At 42.1% G+C, this 21767-nt stretch overlaps 1 protein-coding gene across 1 annotated transcript in view; it reads right to left on the bottom strand.

The window, feature by feature from the left end:
• Positions 1–21767, bottom strand: part of timeless (timeless circadian clock) — a 105624-nt gene that overhangs the window by 1255 nt on the left and 82602 nt on the right. The window contains exons 23-29 of the mRNA XM_060910727.1: positions 18917–19065; positions 18584–18800; positions 18416–18484; positions 17966–18084; positions 16151–16394; positions 15928–15976; positions 7685–7755 (exon numbers count right to left, since the gene is read on the bottom strand). Of these exons, the coding sequence (XP_060766710.1) occupies positions 7685–7755; positions 15928–15976; positions 16151–16394; positions 17966–18084; positions 18416–18484; positions 18584–18800; positions 18917–19065 (918 nt within the window). The remainder of the gene's footprint in view (positions 1–7684; positions 7756–15927; positions 15977–16150; positions 16395–17965; positions 18085–18415; positions 18485–18583; positions 18801–18916; positions 19066–21767) is intronic.

Here is a 21767-nt window from a genome sequence, read left to right as displayed (position 1 = left end):
CTAGAGACGCCGCCGAACTTTAAGGCAGATGTGTGGAGGCACTTTGGATTCCAAAGGAAAGGAGAAAAAAAAAAAAAAGTGAGCCGGTGTTCTGTAAAGTTATCCTACCTCTTGGATTTGTCCTACCAAGCCTACTGCGCATGCGCGAAATCCAGGAGGGTAGGAAAATTCAACAGTAGTTTTGTCCTACCGATCAGCTGGGCTGATAGAAAATCGGAGTATTTCACGCATTTGCCGATTTTTATGTTTTGTGCGTATTGGTCGAGTCTTTGGCCGAGTCAAATAATTTGTAATGCCTTGTTTTGAATAATAAACCGGTCTGTATGAGAACTTGCTAATTCATGTGTTCTGCGCATGCGCAGTAGGCTTCGCGCATGCGCAGTAGGAGACTAAGCTGCACACTGCACTTTTCAATGTTTCAGACAGTGTGTTGTTCCTGCAAAATAAGCACAAGTTAAATGTTCTCAGGTATATGTTCTCAAGTTTACAAAGAACAAATTGATATTAGTGTTAGCGCTGAAATGTATGTGCAGTCTGCAGTGCAAGTTTTAAGTTTTCATAAAACAATTTGATTCTGCTTGTTAAGCAGCACTGATGTGTCCATGCTTACAGAAAAGTTGAGAATACTAGCACAGAAATGGGAATTTTCTGTATGTTGTAGTGAAGCAACTCTTGGTTTTGCCAGCAGTGGAATAGAGACAAATATATGTCTGGCAAGAGTGTGTAGTTATGTATGTGAAATGTAATTTTACAGTGGTCAATAAATTCTGATTTTCTTCAGTGACACAGATATCGTGATGCGGTTGAAATTTCTTGCAATATATCGATTATCGCAGAATCGCTGTACCATGATATCATTATCATGGGCAAAATATCGCCATAGTATCGTATCGTGAGGTATCTGGTGATACCCAGCCCTAATGGAAACAGCAAGGCACGCTGCAATACAGATACAAGTGGGGAGTCAAACCCTCACGGTTACCAGAGGACTAGCCCCCCCACTGTAATCCTAGCTATAATAAGCGAGAGGCCGAGGGCTACGGAAACGGAGATTGGTGCCGCCCTATGTGCCACATGGCGTGGGAAGGACTTTGACTGATTGATTGATCAGGTGTTTCAGCCACACCCATTACTAACAAGTGCATACAATCAAGCACAAAACATGCAAACTCTACAGAAACACTGGCAGTTGAATGGGCCGGAACAAAGAGCTCAGTATCAAGAAGCAACAGCTCAGCCATGAAGTAGTTGACCATGCAAATTCAGAGCAGGGTCGCTGAGTGCTGAACCACCTAGGGCATAAAATATTGCCCATCTACTGTTGCATCACTCATTACAGAGTTCCAAACTGACTCTGGAAGCAACATCAACACAAGAACTGTATGTTGAGAGCTTCATGAAATTTCTATTCGTGTTTCCATGGCCAAGCACAAGATTACCATGTAGAATGCCAAGGCCCAGCTAGTGGCATAAAGCATGCCAACACTGGACTATGGAGCAGTGGAAATGTGCTCTCTGGAATGATGAATCATGCTTCACTAGCTGGCAATCTCATGGATGAATCTGGGTGTGGCAGATGCCAGGAGAACGCTATATATGAGAACATATAGTGCCAACAGTAAAGGTTGGCGTAGGAAGGATAATGCTCTGGGGTTTTTCTTCAGGGTTCGCACTCAGCCCCTTAGTTTCAGTGAAGGGTGAAGTTAGTGTTACACCATACAGACATATTTTAGGCAACTGTATGCTTCCATCACTGTGGCAACAGTTTGGGGAAGGCCCTTTCCTGTTCAACCATGACAATGCCCACAAAGTGAGGACCACAGAGATAGAGTTTGATGACTTTGGTACGGAGGAACTCCAGTGGCCTACACAGAGTCCTGACTTCAACACGACTGAACACTTTTAGGATGAATAGAAACATTGACTGCAAATCGTCCAACAATTGTCTTGACATCAAAAATGCTCTTTTGATTGATTGGGCACAAATTCCCACAGCCACACTCCAAAATATTACAGAAAGCCTTTCCAGAAGAATGGAGACTTTTATAGCTGCAAAAGGGGTTGGGGCAACTCCATATTAATCTCCATGGTTTCGGAATGGGCAGCACGGTGGTGTAGTGGTTAGCACTGTCGCCTCACAGCAAGAAGGTCCGGGTTCAAGCCCAGTGGCCGGTGAGGGCCTTTCTATCTGGAGTTTGCATGTTCTCTCCGTGTCTGCGTGGGTTTCCTCCGGGTGCTCCGGTTTCCTCCACAGTCCAAAAGACATGCAGGTTAGGTTAATTCGTGGCTCTAAATTGACCATAGATGTGAAATGTGAATGGTTGTTTGTGTCGGCCCTGCGATAACCTGGTGACTTGTCCAGGGTGTACCCTGCCTCTCGCTCATAGTTAGCTGGGATAGGCTCCAGCTTGCCTGCGACCCTGCACAGGATAAGCGGCTACAGATAATGGATGAATGGTTTTGGAATGGCATGTTCAACAAGCTTATATACAGTCACGGGAAAAAGAAAGTTTACCCTCCTTCAATTCTGTGTTTTTATTCATAAGGGCTTAAATAACAATATTATGTGGTCCTCACGAAGGCAGATACACAACCTCAGGTGACGACAAAATAATATATAGTAAAGGTTTCCCAAAAAGTAAACAAACATTTAGAAACCCGGTGGGGGGAAAAAGTACACCTTTCCTACTTCCACAACCATTAAGGTGGGGTTTACATTAGACCGTATCAGCGGATCATCAGATTAACGTTTTTAAAACGATTCGCGTGCACACAGCAACGCCAATACACGGATACGCTAATCACATGACTAATTAGACGGCACGCAAGTTGAAATGTGTCAGTGCGGCTCAGCGCTTCCTCCTCAGCGGCTGCGCTCCAAATCACTCCGCCCTGAACAGCGAGTGCCCTCTGGAGGGTGCGCACTCCGGCCCTGCGCAGCTCACAGAGCGCGCGAGTGAAGCGCACGAGCAGTGATTCGGGACTGAGCCGCTGTGTGTGAGATCCCAGTGCATATCAGGCATGCGCAAGTGACTCATCACTTGCAAGTGGAAGGATGGCAAGCCTAAGGACAATCATAATTACACAATGGGCAGTATTTGCATCTTACCATGAACAACATTAAGAATGACAAAGCAAAGCATTATATTCATACTTTTATACTCTTTAATGAAAAACAAAAAGGTGATACAAGGCGGAAACAATAGCAGGAAGTGAAGTCCGCGCCGTTTTTCAGCAGTCGCGTCACATGACCAACGTGGCATGAACAATGCCAGCGAATCAGGAAGGTGGATGTCACAGTGACGTTGTCCAATGACGACGTCAGCTAGAGCTCAGCACTGCGTTTCCTCGTATCTCAATGTTTACACAGCACCGGATCAGATACGAACTGGGTTGAATACGTGGGCCCTGGCGGATTCAAGTTGTTCCGCCTGTGGAGTCGTTTCCCGGCGTTTTAATGTGAACGGACAGTGCATCCATGACGAAAACGATACGGTCTAATGTAAACACCACCTAAGAGAGTAAGCAGCAGCTAGGTGTTATTACTAAAATGCACAATATTAGTTAACCATCAAGAAACAGAATACAAATAAAATGCAGAATGCAAATAAAAGCAGAACTTTTGGCCATTTGGTGTTCTCAAGTACTTGTGTGTGTGTGTGTGTGTGTGTGTGTGTGTGTGTGTGTGTGTGTGTATATCATGCCATCAACCATGACCTCAGAGAAGCAACTGTTGCTGCTCATCAATATTGGAAGGGTTATAAGGCCATCTCCAAACCATTTGAAATTCAGCATTCTACTGTGAGAAGGACTGTTTACAAATAGAGTGCCTTCAAGGCAGTTGCCAATCACTTTTGAGGCTTTGAAAATGGAAAGACTATGAAAAAACGGCTGTAATTCCTAAAGAAGCCTTTATTTCACACATGTACACTCAAGCACAGAGTCAAGCACAGTGAAATTCCTCCTCTGCGTTTAACCCATCTGAAGCAGTGAACACACACATGCACACACAAGTGAGCAATAAGCGCGCGCACACATACCCAGAGCAGTGGGCAGGTATGCTATAATGGTGCTTGAAAGTTTGTGAACCCTTTAGAATTTTCTATATTTCTGCATAAATATGACCTAAAACATCATCAGATTTTCACACAAGTCCTAAAAGTAGATAAAGAGAACCCAGTTAAACAAATGAGACAAAAAAAAAATATTATACTTGGTCATTTATTTGTTGAGGAAAATGATCCAATATTACATATCTGTGAGTGGCAAGAGTATGTGAACCTTTGCTTTCAGTATCTGGTGTGACCTGCTTGTGCAGCAATAACTGCAACTAAACGTTTGCGGTAACTGTTGATCAGTCCTGCACACCGGCTTGGAGGAATTTTAGCCCATTCCTCCGTACAGAACAGCTTCAGCTCTGGGATGTTGGTGGGTTTCCTCACATGAACTGTTCGCTTCAGGTCCTTCCACAACATTTCAATTGGATTAAGGTCAGGACTTTGACTTGGCCATTCCAAAACATTCACTTTATTCTTCTTTAACCATTCTTTGGTAGAACGACTTGTGTGCTTAGGGTCATTGTCTTGCTGCATGACCCACCTTCTCTTGAGATTCAGGCCCTGTCCACATGGCAACGGATTCAGGTGACTCCGATACAATTGCTTATCGTTTAGGCCTGGCGTCCACACGGCACCGGCGTTTTGGGTGCCCAAAACGCAATCTTTTTGAGAACGGGTTCCAGAGTGGAAAGATCTGGCAACGTTGCCGTTGTTAAGTCGTCTGGATGAGTAGAACGGATTTGTTTACGATGACGTCACAACCACATGACTGTGAGTGCTTCACGCCGGGTAGAAGTGTAACGAATATCACCAGGAAAAAGCCTTACAGAGCACTAGCGAGAGTGAAACACGAGCTTGGATATTATTATTATTATTATGTTCAGTGTTAGTTCACAGTAGTAATGCAAGAAGCAGAATAGTGACAGTAATAGTGAAGCAAAAACATGCAATTGTACAAACACTGCAGCTCTACAGCAAAATATTCATTTATGAAATGGTCTGATTCTTAACACCAGTAGTGCCAATGATCTCATTGCGATGCGAGTTGTCAACAAATCCTATAACTTGGTTCATGAAATGCGCTTACAAAATATTTTCACTGTGAATATTTATTGTGTAATGGTGCAATCCCGCCAGCAAAAATAGGGGAAAAAAGGAGCGATCTCACCTTCAGATGTTGATTTAAGTCTGACAATACATTCCTCAAAAAGGGCGTAGAGGAGCAAATTAATCCAATTTATTCCGGACCATTAAAGACGCCGCCTTCCGCGTAGAATCATACGTCATCCTTGCCGCCATATTGGAGAGGTCAAAGCGGAGAATAAAGATTAGCTGCGTTTAACTGTACCAACAGGTTTACCGTCCAAACGAGATCATATGGGATTACCTTTCACAGGTGAGAAACAACAAATTAATCCATCGTGTATCATTCAATTTATTCCGGACCACTGAAGACGCCGCCTTCCGCATAGAATCATACGTCATCCTCGCCGCCATTTTGGATAGGTCAAAGCGGAGAATAAAGATTAGCTGCGTTTAACTGTACCAACAGGTTTTCTGTCCAAACGAGATCACATGGGATTACCTTTCACAGGTGAGACTGGAAAAATACTTTTCATTGTATTTGGTCATTATAATGTAATTTTACAAACAGATTTTCCTGACTTTGTGGCTAATATGAAGTCTCGTGCGTAATAGTTTATGCGCATGCGTCGTTACTTCTTCTAATGTTCTGGTGTCTCCGAAGGGACCGTCTTACAGCGCCCCTAGAGGTGTGGCATGTGTATTGCATCGTTTTCAGCAAGCGTTGCGTTGCCATATGGACCTGATATTTTACTGATTGTTGCCCATTTGGACGCGATATATTTTTAAATAACATCTCGTTGCCGTTGTCGTGTGGATGTAGCCTCAGTTCATGGACAGATGTCCTGACATTTTCCTTTAGAATTCGCTGGTATAATTCAGAATTCATTGTTCCATCAATGATGGTAAGCCGTCCTGGCCCAGATGCAGCAAAACAGGCCCAAACCACGATACTACCACCACCATGTTTCACAGACAGGATAAGGTTCTTATGCTGAAATGCAGTGTTTTCCTTTCTCCAAACATAACGCTTCTCATTTAAACCAAAAGGTTCTATTTTGGTCTCATCCGTCCACAAAACATTTTTCCAATAGCCTTTTAGCTTGTCCATGTGATCTTTAGCAAACTGCAGACAAGCAGCAATGTTCTTTTTGGAGAGCAGTGACTTTCTCCTTGCAACCCTGCCATGCACACTGTTATTGTTCAGTGTTCTCCTGATGGTGGACTCATGAACATTAACATTAGCCAATGTGAGAGAGGCCTTCGGTTGCTTAGAAATTACCCTGGGGTCCTTTGTGACCTCGCCGACTATTACACGTCTTGCTCTTGGAGTGATCTTTGTTGGTCGACCACTCCTGGGGAGGGTAACAATGGTCTGGAATTTCCTCCATTTGGACACAATCTGTCTGACTGTGGATTGGTGGAGTCCAAACTCTTTAGAGATGGTTTTGTAACCTTTTCCAGCCTGATGAGCATCAACAATACTTTTTCTGAGGTCCTCAGAAATCTCCTTTGTTTGTACCATGATACACTTCCATAAACGTGTGTTGTGAAGATCAGACTTTGATAGATCCCTGTTCTTTAAATAAAACAGGGTGCCCACTCACACCTGATTGTCATCCCACTGATTGAAAACACCTGACTCTAATTTCACCTTCAAATTAACTGCTAATCCTAGAGGTTCACATACTTTTGTCACTCACAGATATGTAATATTGGATAATTTCCCTCAATAAATAAATGACCAAGTATAATATTTTTGTCTCATTTGTTTAACCGGGTTCTCTTTATCTACTTTTAGGATTTGTGTGAAAATCTGATGTTTTAGGTCATATTTATGCAGAAATATAGAAAATTCTAAAGGGTTCACAAAACTTTCAAGCACCACTGTACAGTGCCCGGGGAGCAGTTAGGTGCCTTGCTCAAGGGCACTTCAGGTATAATACAGAAGGAGGAGAAAGTGCTATTCATTCAACTCAACTCCCCTCACATTTTTTCCTGACAGTCCCAGGAATTAAACCAGTGACCCTTTGGGCCCAAGGCTGCTTCGAACCTTCAGGCCATGGCTGCCCCGATTAATGCAATAAATAGTTAATACATGGTCAATGGTTCAGGGAATATATTTGCTGCACACCTTGAATTCAAGCTGAAATTCTACACTTCAAAAATCACACTGATTGCTTCATTTCAAACCGTTGTGGTGGTGTACAAACAAAAATCACGAAAACCGTGTCTGTCCAAATACTTATAGGCCTGACTGTGTGCTTAAGCAACCATAACCAGATTCTTATGGTACATCAGAACTGGACTGTGATAGGAGCAGGTACATCCAAGCAGTGGCTACCTGCTAAAGGAAAAAGCTCTGCAAATGGCCTTTTTGTGGTCTTACTGTGTTGCGTAAACTTTCTGCGCCCATGTTAGTTTAAAAAAAATAAATAAATAAAATTAATAATAAATGCAAGTGCAAAAGCAAGAATTTATTTCATAGTTTGAAAGCTAATGGAAAGTCAGTGTATTGGATTCTGAAATATATTTTACAGTACCGTCTTCATCCTCGTCACTGTCCAACACATGCCTCCTTTTCCCTGAGGTTTTCCCTTCAACAGCAGCAGCACTAGAACACAAAAAGGGCTTGTTATCCAGACTGGAACAAAGTACGCAAAAAGCAAAGCTAACGAATATCACAATTTGTTTAATTCAAGACTAGGAGGATGAGCTTCACACAAAACCCAAACAAAATGCCAAATAAATTTGAATATCCACCAACAAATCAGACAGAGTGCATCAACAAATACAAGGCATACTTCACTATTTAAACTTGTGGGTGAGGAGGTTCAGTGCCCCAGTGAAGAGCAAGGCATTACGTTGACTCTGTTGCATCCCTTTTCCATCAAACTGTACTTCGAGGAGTAGTTCTAACAATACTTTCACTCTTACTCGAGTACATTTATGATTTAAAAAAAAAAAAAAAAAAAAACCTTATACTCCATTACATTAGACTACACTTCACTACTTATATTTCTATAGACCCCTTCGCAGTAAACGTCATTCATACGAAAGCGGAAATTGCGCGCGCAGCCTGGACCCAAAAAAAAAAAAAAGACTCAAATGCCTAGTTGTTGTGTTGTCGGGTGTCAGAATCGTAGCAGTGATGGGGTTAAAATGTACAGAATTCCAGCAGGATCTCACCCATTCCAAAAAAATTGCCGACGTCTATGGCTACAAGCCATCAAACATGTAGACTGGGATGAAAGCACTATCAAAAATGCGCGGGTTTGCAGCGCCCATTTCATCACAGGTAAGATCAGGCTATTTATTAAATCTTTCTTTTTTATTCTTTCTAGTCTTCGTTTATTGATGGAGCAAAATACTTTGGTAACGTTTGTCTGATTAGCTGCGTCATAGTTACACAATGTAATGAATATTGTTAGCATGTTAACTTAGCTTTGCATGCAATTTTGTTTGTAGGAGAGGTCTCGCTTGACTCAAGCAGTCCAGATTTTGTGCCATCATTATTTGTGTATGCCGAAAATCACAAGTTTAAAGCAAGGATGGAAAGGTAAAATTGTGTGCCCTCACTCTAAATGCCAACTTACGTTGACTGCTCTAACCTAGCTCCCGCCCCGTTCAGTTTCATTTCTGCTCTCTGCCTCTCGCTTTTTACGCAGCTCTGATTTCTCTTAGCTGCACTCTTTACACTATCATTCCTTTCATGCCGTTACCTCCTGCAAATTGCTGTTTAGTGTTGGTATTTGCTGTTGTAGCTAAAGCCACATTGCCATCACATCACTGGCATAATTTGATTAAAACAAAATGAATATGAATGTCCCATTGTTAATCAAGTTGTACATGCCCGCACATAATCATATGTGTCTAAAGACTTGTAGGCACGAAGTTTTTCGTGGGTGTACACTGAAGTCTTGTCAATAAGGTACGAGTATATATCTGGCCATTGTATACCAGGGAACTTACTAACATCGTCCGTCCACTCTTTAATTAAATACGGATCCGGTAGGCGATGTCCACTTGTTAGAGTTAACTTATTTATGTAGCATTCTCGATCTTGTAACGACAATTGTTTTGCATAATCTGACAGCTCATAATGCCGGTCTCTGGGCAGCTCCATTGTTTCTGAGTCCAGGCTGCGTGCGCATCCTGGCAACGGTCGGTTTGTTTACAAACATGCGAAGGGGTCTATTCATTAAATTATTTTTCTCACACACCTTCAGCATCGACTGCTTTATGCAGTGTTTGAACACACAAATTGGCAAACATAAATAAAGACGAGAAATGTGTTAAACTAAGACATTAAACAGTGTTCCGAGTTTGATATTGGTTTCAAAATATTTACGTTAAGAAAAATGGGACGAGATGTGTAACACTTGTGGATTTCGAAGGGAAAATGAGGAGACCGGAGGCAGGCTTGTGAGCACAGAAAAGCAAAAGCGAATGAAAATAAAAGTGTGCACCTTCCAGGTATTTTATTCAGCGCGCGCACACACACACCTCTGTGTTGCTCAGCTCTCTCTCCTCTTTAAGTTACGCTACTTGGTAAATATTAGATGCATGTATTTTTTAAAATTGAATGAGCAGGTTTTATGTTGTGTTTATTAGATGAAGCACTTAAAATTATTATTTTGGGCATAACTGATATCCTAATACATTTGAATGTAATGCATTATAGATGTAATAAAATCATATGAAGTCGGTCACTATTTGAAGTCATTAAAAATTTTTTGAGTCATACTCAAGTCATCATTTTGATGAGTACTTTTACTTGAGTACAGTTTTTACTGACTCTACCCACCTCTGGTGACAAAAAGCTTGGCCCCTGCTGCGGGCAGCCCCCCTAAACGAGGAGTAAAAATTGACTCGGAACCTGATTTATTCAAGTTATTGACAATGTGTTGCATTACGAAGGGTACATGTGTAACGTTAACTAATGCAGAAAACCCAGCATGGTGGAGGTATGACACTTTATGCTCTGCAAAATGAAGAGGAAAAGTGATGTACTTCTTACAAAAAAAGCAAAAAAGACAATCATTCAGAAAGTCATTCAGATCTAGATCATTCAGATGGGTACAGAGCCAAGATGACATCATTGAGCATTTTTTCAAATCAGAGTTCTGAACATGTTATTTTTCTCCCCTCTAATCATTCCTAGACTCTCCCTGATGTCAGATACTTGTGGGGGGGGACACACCAAGAAAAAAGTCCCAACAAGGACCAGCATGACAGCAATTCATCAAAGGATCTGGAACAATGAGCTACTGACCGGAAAGTCTGCACACGCCTTTCACCTTCTCCATGTTTTTATTACATTACAGACTTATTCTCCAATAGATTTGAGTTCATTTTGTCACAAAATAGCCTATAATAAAGTGAAAGCAGGTTTTTAGGCATTTGTGCTAATTTATTAAAAATCAAAATGCAAAATATCAGGATGTACGCAAGTGTGCACACCCTTTGATATGACACACAAGTGAGCTGAGGTGCATTTTGTTTCCACTGATACTGCTTGAGATGTTTCTACAACTTAATTGGAGTCCACCTGTGGTAATTCAATTGATTGGACATGATTAGGGATGGCAGCAAGGTGGTGTAGTGGTTAGCACTGTCGCCTCACAGCAAGAAGGTGCGGGTTCGAGCCCCGTGGCCGGCGAGGGTCTTTCTGTGCGGAGTTTGCATGTTCTCCCCGTGTCCGCGTGGGTTTCCTCCGGGTGCTCCGGTTTCCCCCACAGTCCAAAGACATGCAGGTTAGGTTAACTGGTGACTCTAAATTGACCGTAGGTGTGAATGTGAGTGTGAATGGTTGTCTATGTGTCAGCCCTGTGATGACCTGGCGACTTGTCCAGGGTGTACCCTGCCTTTCGCCCGTAGTCAGCTGGGATAGGCTCCAGCTTGCCTGTGACCCTGTAGAACAGGATAAAGCGGCTAGAGATAATGAGATGAGATGATTGGGGATTGCCAACACCTGCCTATATAAGGTCCCACAGTTGACAGTGCATGTCAGAGCAAACTCCAAGCCATGGGGTCCAAGAAATTATCTGCAGACCTCAGAAACAGGATCGTGTTAAGGCATAGATCTGGAGAAGGGTAGAGAAAAATTGCTGCAGCTTTACAATTCCCAAAAAGTACAGTGGCCACCATTATTCGTAAATGGAAGACGTCTGGAACCACCAAGAATCTTCCTAGACCTGGCCACCCGGCCAAACCGAGTGATCGGGGAAGACGGGCCTTGGCCAGGGAGGTGAGCAGGAACCCGAGGGTCACTCTGACAGAGCTTCAGCGTATCCTTGTGAAGATAGGAGAACCTTTCAGAAGATCAACCATCCAGGCAGCACTCCACAAATCAGGCCTTTATTGTAGAGTGACCAGACGGAAGCCACTCCTTAGTAAAAGGCACAGGACAGCCTGCTTGGAGTTTGCAAAAAGGCACCTAGAGGACTCTCAAACCATGAAAAACAAGATTCTCTGGTCTGATGAAACCAAAATTGAACTTTTTGGCCTGAATACCAAGCGTCATGTCTGGAGGAAACCAGGCATCGCTCATCACCTGGCTAATGCCATCCCTACAGTGAAGCATGGCGGTGGCAGCATCATGATGTGGGGATGTTTTCAGCAGTGGGAATGGGGCGACTAGTCCTGATAGAGGTACCGTAACGATGAATGCAGCAAAGTACACAGAGATCCTTGAAGAAATCCTGCACCAGAGCGCTCTGAACCTCAGACTGGAGCAAAGGTTTACCTTCTAACATGACAATAGCCCAAAGCACACAGCCAAGAGAACAAAGGACTGGCTTCGGCGAAAGTCTTTTACGGTGTTATTATGGGCCATTTTGTGTAGAATTTTGTGACAAAAAAAAAAAAAAGAACTCAATCTATTGTAGAATAAGTCTGTAACGTAATAAAATGTGGAGAAGGTGAAAGGGGTCTGCAGACTTTCCAGCTTGACTAGTTGTTATAAACCATTTTATTTTTATCACTCTTGTCTGGTGAAAATATTTTGACCCAAGAACAGGCAAAACAATTCATGGCAAAAAAAAAATACACGTAGCTATAAAACCAGATATCAACTGCCTTCTCTGCATTACTTATTGCACAGATATCTGGGCTGTTACAATGATAAAATACATGGACATGCCCTGTGAGTGTACAGCAAAACAAATCAGATTTGGTCAATTTGCACTGCAGACACACAAATCCGATTTGTCCTGGTATGTGCAAAACAGGCATTGTCCTTAATGCTAAATATGACAGCACAAGTTGAGTGCATTATACATGACTAGCTTGTCATTTTCTGGATGGTTAAACATATGGTATGATTTACACTCACTATGTGGAACATCTGAACATTCATGCTGTTCTCTAATCAGCCAATCAAGAGCTCCAGTTAATGTTCACATCAAACATCAGAATGAAGAAAAATTGTGACTTTGATTGTGGCGTGGATATTGGCACCAGAAAGGCTGTTTTGAATATCTCAAACTGCCGATCTAGGATTTTCACCCATCTGCATTATCTCATCTCATTATCTCTAGCCGCTTTATCCTGTTCTACAGGGTCGCAGGCAAGCTGGAGCCTATCCCAGCTGACTACGGGCGAAAGGCGGGGTACACCCTGGACAAGTCGCCAGGTCATCACAGGGCTGACACAGACAACCATTCACACTCACATTCACACCTACGGTCAATTTAGAGTCACCGGTTAGCCTAACCTGCATGTCTTTGGACTGTGGGGGAAACCGGAACACCCGGAGGAAACCCACGCGGACACGGGGAGAACATGCAAACTCCACACAGAAAGGCCCTCGCCAACCACGGGGCTCGAACCCGGACCTTCTTGCTGTGAGGCGACAGCGCTAACCACTACACCACCGTGCAGCCCCCATCTGCATTATTATTATCCTTGTGCTGCTGCCACATGATTGGCTGATTAGGTAACTGCATGGATGTGTAGGTTTACAGGTGTTCCTAAAGTGGATGGTGATTTTCCATTTCCTGTAACTTTGATTTTAGTAAAGCATTCTAACTGTATACATTGCTTATAGACCCCTTGCACTGATGCCACATTTAATGTTAGCAACCGTTGCTACCCTATACCTAGGGGACAAGCGAACTGTGTTTCCATACTGTTCACATACTGAAGCCAAGCAAAGATGTCCGACGTCCGTTGCTGTTGTCGGAAGAAAACTCCAGCTGAAAAAGCTCTACTACCGGATTACTTGGATAATCTTCGTCAGAAAGAAGCGAAGGATAGATATACGTGGAAATTAGAGTTTATTAGTGGTTATGATCCGTACTAAATTCCTCAAAACGATTGGAGTGACGGTGCAGATTTGTGGCCTAGCATTAGCTACATGTTGGAATATACCTTCTTTTTCCCCCGAAAAGTCCCGACATGGAAAAACAGTTAAATTATAAAAACACTACAAAAGCAAGAAAACCTTCTTTTTGTAAAGACTCCCCCGACATCAGATTTTGGGAACAGAATGTTGCGAAAGCCAAAACATTTTACTCTCAAAGGACTCCGACCTGAACTGTGGGCTAGACGGTATTCCCTGCCCTCCGTGTCTCATCAACCCCAAGGGCATCTAGTTACAGAGCTATTTGCACTCATCATTTATACATTGATACTTATTATTGTTAAAACAATATCTGAAGTGTTATTTGTAAAATAAACGATCTTGCTCTAGACTTTCAAACAATATTCTAAGATTATTTTAATTTGATCTAATAGTGGATGGTACAATAACTACAAACGCTAACAAATCAGCACATTCCAGTTGGAGCTATAGTCATATAGTAACTATAAATCACCCTTGTAATAATAATAATTTCAATAAACAGTTAATGTTCAGTTCCCTCTTCATTTATTCTCTATTCAAAAGTTACATCTGAGTCACACAGGTTGATAAGTGTGTAACGGACAGTAACAATTTTATCCAGAATAGTTTTTCCTGCCTTAGTCGATTTATTTCCATTTCACATACATGCAGCTGTTGTAAAGTTCAGGCTGTGTGTGTTTTCAGACTTCAGGCTTAGCTTCTCTCATTGTATTCTCTTCAACCACTCATTTCTTCGTTGTTCTTGAAGCATTTGCTTCTTTTTGTTCACGTTTTTCTTGATAACGGGGAGACGGTAATACCTTTTATCCATTTGTCTATTTGAACAACCAAAAACAGTGCAAAAACGAGCCATAATGAAGACAGATTAAGCCCTGCTTAAACAAAAGACTGTCTGTTTGACCCCCAGGTGAAATTATCATGATGTGTGACGTCATGCACAAGGGGTCTATTATTCTATCCACATTCACTGGATATGAGCAATTGTGCGCTCTGATTGACGACTCTACTACTAAACTAACAGCTCGTATATCGTGAGTCAGGCTTTCGTCTAAACGGGGGAACAGGGGCGTTGCGCCCTCTTGCTCTCGGCGTGCGCCCCCTTACCGACTCTGTGAAAACATCCCAGCAACACTACGTGACAATGTGTCTGATCATCAAATACGTTATAATTGCTCCAAAAATATTCCAATCATAGTAGATACACCGCCAGACGGTGCAAAAACAATCCGAATTGGCGGTTTCCAGACTGAGACGCCATGTTGTTTAGTTGTTTACTTGTCGCGGCTGCTCTCGCGAGATTTGACATGGGTTACATACAAGGTCAGCTGACTTGTAGAGCGAGATTTCTCGAGACTGAATGACCTTTCACCCACCGGCATGGGAGCTTTTGACAGAAGTAGTTTGCGAGTTGTTTTTGTTGACACTTGGGCATTTAAAGATGTCATCCCGCGGCACGAAGCGGAAGAAAGCCAAAGACTGTCCAGGGCAGAAGAAGATTACTTCTTTCTTTTTCAATGTTGACAGACAATTTGTTACAATTTCCCTCTCAGATAGCCTCAGAATGTCCCATTGGAGCATTTTTCAAAGGCTTTGCACGGCGGGGGGGGACAACCGGCACCATCTCCCCTCCCCCTCGCTCCCTCGCCATGGTGAGCGCCCTCATACTAAATTTTTCTAGAAAAAACCCTGGTGAGTAGAGAAAAACAAAATGGCGGAGCGTGTTGCTGAACCAACTGAGGACGAAATAAAAACTCTACTCGAAAACAAGACCCCAAAAAATAATAATAAAGAAAGGAACAAAATATGGAATGAAAGTTTTTAATGGTCAGAACGCATCTTTCTTCCTCCCCCAAGAATTATTTTAGCATTTTTCACAAATTGCTACTGTCATTTTGCCAGTTTGTTTACATTCTAAATCTTTAAGCATTAAAATTTGTTGAATTTTTTTTTAAGACTGGTTCAAAAGCTCAAAGAAGTTTGAAAATTACACAACTGAAATGTCCAAGGAAGAATTAAATGTCTAAAGCTATTCTATACTTCGGCATGACAGCAGACGGGACTTTCTACCCCCCCCAAAAGCCCACAACACTAAAATCAATCAATTTGTGTCGCCATCAACAGGTTTTTAAGCAGTCCACCTAAATGATTTTGTCAGACGTTTTGTATAAAAGTTTTTATTTACCAAATTAAAAAATTAAAAAACGCTCCCTTTCTCAAAATCCAGTGAATGTGGATATAACGAAGCAATTATTTCACTCAATCTCGTCATACATGGCTATCAGCCTCGTCGGCTATCAGCTCATATACGACTCGATTTTGTGGAATAATTGTTAATTAAACTTAATCACTTGTTTAAAATAAAAACAGGCTTTTCTGGAGACCTTTATTAAAACTGCTGAAAATCGACAGCATATTTTTCAGTGATACAAGAGGACGTACTTTTCTGCTACGCTTTGAGAAGAAGTGTCCTCCACATCAGAAGAATCGTCTGAAAAGCAAAGAAATACACAGCTTATTAAATTAAACACCAAGTAGGCAAGATTCTATTAAAATCCATGCTAAGCCTCAATAATAATACCACCACTTTCATGATCGTAATAAAAATAAATACAAAATAATAATAATTAAACTAAAATAATTTAAAAAGCCTATCATGACTGACTTTTTGTGTCTTCAGAGCAGCGCTTCCTTTGGCGAGCCAGCAACAGGGCTCGGAGTGCCTGAGCTCTGAGCTCCTGGGAGTCATGGCCTTCATCATCGTTCTGCGCCAATTCAGCGTTCACCGTCATCCCTGCCTCGGTTTCTTCTTGAACTACGACCTCGCTTTCCTCTGCCTGATCGAGAGACGCCGCAACTGACCGAAGCTGATAGATGCTCATAGTTTCAGGGATCCTCCAGAAAGACTCCTGGACATTCAAGGGCACAGGGCATTTGCAGTCATGAAAATAGCTGGTACGGTATGTAAACAACATAATATTCAGAACAGGAAATTTCAGCACAGTTTACAACAATAGTTGAACTAAGCTAATAAAGACAATCTACAAAAATAACAGTAGCAAAGAGTCAGAGAGAGACAAAGACAATCATTGTTTGTTTAGTATTACAGGCCAAACAAAAATCATCATACATTTGCACCTGGGACAAAAGGGGGGGGGGGGGGGGGGGAATGCTATATTATAGAACAGTTAGTGACCGTACACTAATTTAATTCAACAAATTGTGTTCCAAGAATGATATTTAGTCATCTACAGCAGAACCATAGCCATGCTAATTCTCACTACAACTTGCATATGCGATATACACTACTGTTCAAAAGTTTGGGGTCACTTTGAAATGTCCTTATTTTTGAAAGAAAAGCACTGTTCTTTTCAATGAAGATCACTTTAAACTAATCAGAAATCCACTCTATACATTGCTAATGTGGTAAATGACTATTCTAGCTGCAAATGTGTGGTTTTTGGTGCAATATCTCCATAGGTGTATAGAGGCCCATTTCCAGCAACTCTCACTCCAGTGTTCTAATGGTACAATGTGTTTGCTCATTGCCTCAGAAGGCTAATGGATGATTAGAAAACCCTTGTACAATCATGTTAGCGCAGTTGAAAACAGTTGAGGTCTTTAGAGAAGCTATAAAACTGACCTTCCTTTGAGCAGATTGAGTTTCTGGAGCATCACATTTGTGGGGTCGATTAAATGCTCAAAATGGCCAGAAAAATGTCTTGACTATATTTTCTATTCATTTTATAACTTATGGTGGGAAATAAAAGTGTGACTTTTCATGGAAAACACAAAATTGTCTGGGTGACCCCAAACTTTTGAACGGTAGTGTACCTCAAAAACACAATGGTCCTAAGCTGCTGTTACTCACCCTGACAATCCTGCAATAGTGTTGGATTGGAATTGGCTGGAAATTTATATATGTTATACAGCAACTTGAATGTGTCGATCACCACCACGCCAACTTTTAACCGTTACAGATATCTGACTACACAGTAACCCGCAAGAGCATGGCCAGCAGCCATGAGAGTAGACATGATCCCAACAGGAGTGACTGAGAATTACTATTTTTGATCACATCGATCAGTCTAACAGGGAAACAATAAACACCGGCCAGTCACAATTTTTCAAGGTGTCTGAGATCAGGAAATGAAAGCTTAAAATTCTGATCTATTGTCTAATATTCATCTTTGGATCTCCTTACCAAACATCTTCAACACATAGCAAAAACAAAATAAAAATCGGCCTTGTTCCAATACTTTCGGAGGAGACTAGAATTTGCCTTAAATGTATAAAGTATCTTTCCAAAGACTTATACAGGACAAACAAATAAATAAATAAATCGTGTTGCTGAAAACGGGGTTTTCACTGACGAGATTCTCAAAAACAGAGAAGCAACAAGACTGCTAGTAAACTTCAACCTTTCTCGGGTGTTTTGCACCTGGAACCAACAGTCAAATCCTGATTAAAATTGTTTAACCTGTTCATCCGCTGGTGCACGGATGCCAACTTTGCGAAGAAGCCTTTGAAATGTTTTGTTTTCCATAGCATCTTCGTTCTCCTCTGTCAGAGGAACCAGTGCCGTCGGGTAAGAAACACCTGCAAACAGTATTATGTTGATAACGACTCAAGGCTTCATGTATGGAGTAAATGTTCCACTAAAAGTATTAAACAACATTACAAAATCCACACGTAAAATATCACATTGTACTGCATCTAGATTTGTCTGACAAAAATGAAAGACATAATTAAAAAAAAAAATACCCATGTGTTTGACTACACTGCAGCCTTTCTGCTTGTCATGTTTTTTGTGTTCTTAGAGCAAAATCTAAATCTTCTACAACGGTGCTGTTCGTCCCTTCAAACTCCATTTGACAAACACTTAAACTTTACTGACCGATGTACTATTTACATCTTAATTTATAATTACCATCTTCTTCCCGATCATCTGCTGCTCTGTTGAGGCAGTTCTGAAGCCACAAGATCGGCCCTGACATGCCTGTTGACATTTAAAAAAAAAAAATGTAAATCAAACCATCATGACAAATAAATCTACCAAATTACAAAAACAGTCGTTTTCCTCAAGATCTGTATTCACCTTCTCCCCGTAAGCGCTGAGCCACAGATCCCACAATGATGTTTTTTTCCACAACACTCTCTCGCCTGTTCACTTTCTTTTCTTGGACAGCTCTAATTACTTCTTCTACTCCATCATCATCATCATCATCATCATCTTCCTCCAGTACTTCCTCATCCCCGTGAATCATATCATCTCTGGGTTCTCCACTCAGGTCGGCAAAAAAATCTTCCTCATTCTGTCATAACGATAAGAATATGGTAAACTGACAAAGAACTTTTCCAAAAGGTCAAGAATGCAGGTGAATAGAGAAAAATATGAATCAATATAAAAATAATTCAGTTTGGAGTCGACCATTCCCTGGCTTTTCCCAGCAGCACTGCGTCGTCGTTTCTTATACAGATCTTTGCGCTCAGAAACCAGGCCCATGCTGATGATTTTATCCACGACTCGTGCTCGGGAGCGTTTAGCCGTCAGACGCTTCAGTATATTTCCCAGAACATCTACAAAAAAACCCCACAGTAATTCATTCACTCACTCACAGCAAGTCATTTGTAAGCTACCAAAATTGCATAGTTTGGTCAAAACTGACAAGTTTGCCTTTAATTCAATGGCTCCCCAATGGTTCATTTTATTACCAAAGCCATGCTTGTGTTGGAAGTATATTTCTTCATTTTTTCACTGGAACTACAAGGTTAATGTCGCTAAAAAGTAAGCAGAGCTTATAGTTTAGAATAATGCAAACAGCATATGTAAATCTTAACACTCATCACAAGTTAAAGCAGATACGCAGAACCATGGCCTCACTTTTTGTTTATAAATGCCCTGAGGCCTCAAGAATGGCACAGGAATAGATTTAAGCGTTAACAATAAACCTAATATGGACTCTTTTCACATGACGTCACGACAAACGCGGCCGCCATTTTGGACGTGTACTACCAGTAGTTTACCACAACCAGCATTGAGGAACGGCAGCAAAGAAAGTGTTTATTTTCAGCAAGACTTCCATCATGCCACTATATTGTTGTGCACCTGGATGTAGTAACCATCAACAAACAAGGCAAGGGTTATCATTTTATCGGATCCCGGTAGATGCTGACCGACGGAGAAGATGGATAGCGGCATACCAACGCTTGTGTAGTGACCACTTTGTTGGAGGTAAGACGAATAAAATTAGCCAGAAAAGGCATTACATTGCTGTTAACATTCTGTGGCGGCGAGTGTGTAACCAAATAGGCTAAAATAACCCATTGTAACCTCTTTGTTCTTCTGTAGTAGCTATTAGCTAACGACATTAGCTAGCGTTGTGTTCCTTTGCTGTTGGTAGACTGTAGGACAGATCAGAGGCAGTGTCCTACAAACAGCGCTTAATTTGAGGGGGAGCAAGCCAGAGCGCGCTCCGGAACCTCGGGCGTTGGCTCCGGCAGCTATTTACACTGGATTCGGTGATCCGACACCTCTTTTGACTATGTAACAAAAAAAAAAAAAAAAACCAAATAATTAAATAAAAAAATGCAAGTTTATTTAGTGTTAATGTCTGATTTTGATATCTGTCTTGTTGGTGATTTCTCTCATGAAACGACATCCACAAAATATCTGCAGATGAACTTAATTTGCAGTGTTATTACAAAACATGCCCAGAAGCGCAGCGCCGCGCCCCCTCCCCCCCCTCTTTTTTTCCGCACCGGAGCCGCTCATCCTCTGCGCTCCGGGACCTCCCACTTTACAAATTAAAGCACTGCCTACAAATAAGTGCTCAAAACAAGAGGAACATGTATTTGTCTCTTAAATCCAGGCCGTTCCCTGTAATCTGTAACAACGGTTGGAGAAAGTAATGGCAAATAGTGAGTGCACAAACCATAGAAGGTAAACTGTACACAGCGCCAGGGCAGTGTGATGGTATGTCTACTTTTAGATTGTGTTAGCTTATCAATGAACACACTCGTCACTCAATGAGTTTCACGTCTTTACGACGGATACTTAAATGTGTGTTAGGTATTATTGTTGCAGTCTAAGCAGTCATTGTAGCAGCTAGATGAGCGAGAACCAAAAGGTTCTGTGCCATAAACCGTTATTTCTGTACGGCGTTGCTAATGTGTCGTTACTGTTGTTGTTTCTCCCTCTGCTCGCCCTGCAAATGCCCTACGTCGCTGGATAGCGAAGGTGTTTTCTGCATCTCGCTCCTTTTTCTTGTATGTTCTCCGTTTGTCGCCTTCCTCGCATTCAAACCAATTCGAGCCGAAGTCCGCTACATGTCCAAAATGGTGGTCGCGTTTACGAAGGTCACGTGACTGAAAAGGGTCTATAGTCATTTTTATGATTAAAGTGATTCATATAGGTAGCGGTCTGAGTGAACGACCTTGATGTCACAGCAGGAAGTCTATCGGACTCATCGCCATTTCCGCTATACTAAAAACACAGAGCAACTCTGATCCTCCATTTTGAGCTGATTGATCACCATGCCACGTAGATGTGTTGCTGGCGGATGCAGGAACATGACAGAAGGTGGATTTACGCTGCATTCATGGCCCAAGAATGTTCAAATTGCAAAGATTTGGACGCGTTTTGCGAGAAGTTCACAAGCACATTGGGCAGCCACGAAGTGGTCTCTCCTCTGCTCTGCACATTTTACTGAGGACTCGTACGAGATCTCTGATCTGTTGAGGAGCGTTGGCTATAAGCCCGTATTGAAAGAGGGTGCAGTACCAACAGTTAAATAAAACTACAAGAAAAGGAAAAGTATTTATTTATTTTTAAAAAAGGAAAGTAAGTTCAGTTGCACCAGTCCTCCCGGAGTGTGAGCCAAGGGTTGTTGCTAAAACCCAGGACGGAACGGGACATCATATCGCTCGGGCAGTGACCTCCCCGCGGTTGTTGCTAAAACCGGTGACGTCCCGTCCTGGGTTTTAGTAATTGCCTGAGCCGAATACTCAGTATGGAGAAAATGGAGAATGAGTAGAGCAGCCGTCTGATTTCTCCACTGGATATTGCTGCCAGGCAGCACGGTGGTGTAGTGGTTAGCGCTGTCTCCTCACAGCAAGAAGGTCCGGGTTCGAGCCCCGTGGCCAGCGAGGGCCTTTCTGTGCGGAGTTTGCATGTTCTCCCCGTGTCCGCGTGGGTTTCCTCCGGGTGCTCTGGTTTCCCCCACAGTCCAAAGACATGCAGGTTAGGTTGACTGGTGACTCTAAATTGACCGTAGTTGTGA

The sequence above is a fragment of the Neoarius graeffei genome, chromosome 26, assembly GCF_027579695.1.
Source record: "Neoarius graeffei isolate fNeoGra1 chromosome 26, fNeoGra1.pri, whole genome shotgun sequence".
NCBI lineage: Eukaryota > Metazoa > Chordata > Actinopteri > Siluriformes > Ariidae > Neoarius > Neoarius graeffei.
Note: the sequence above shows the minus strand (reverse complement) of the source record. Positions and strands in the feature narration are given on the sequence as shown.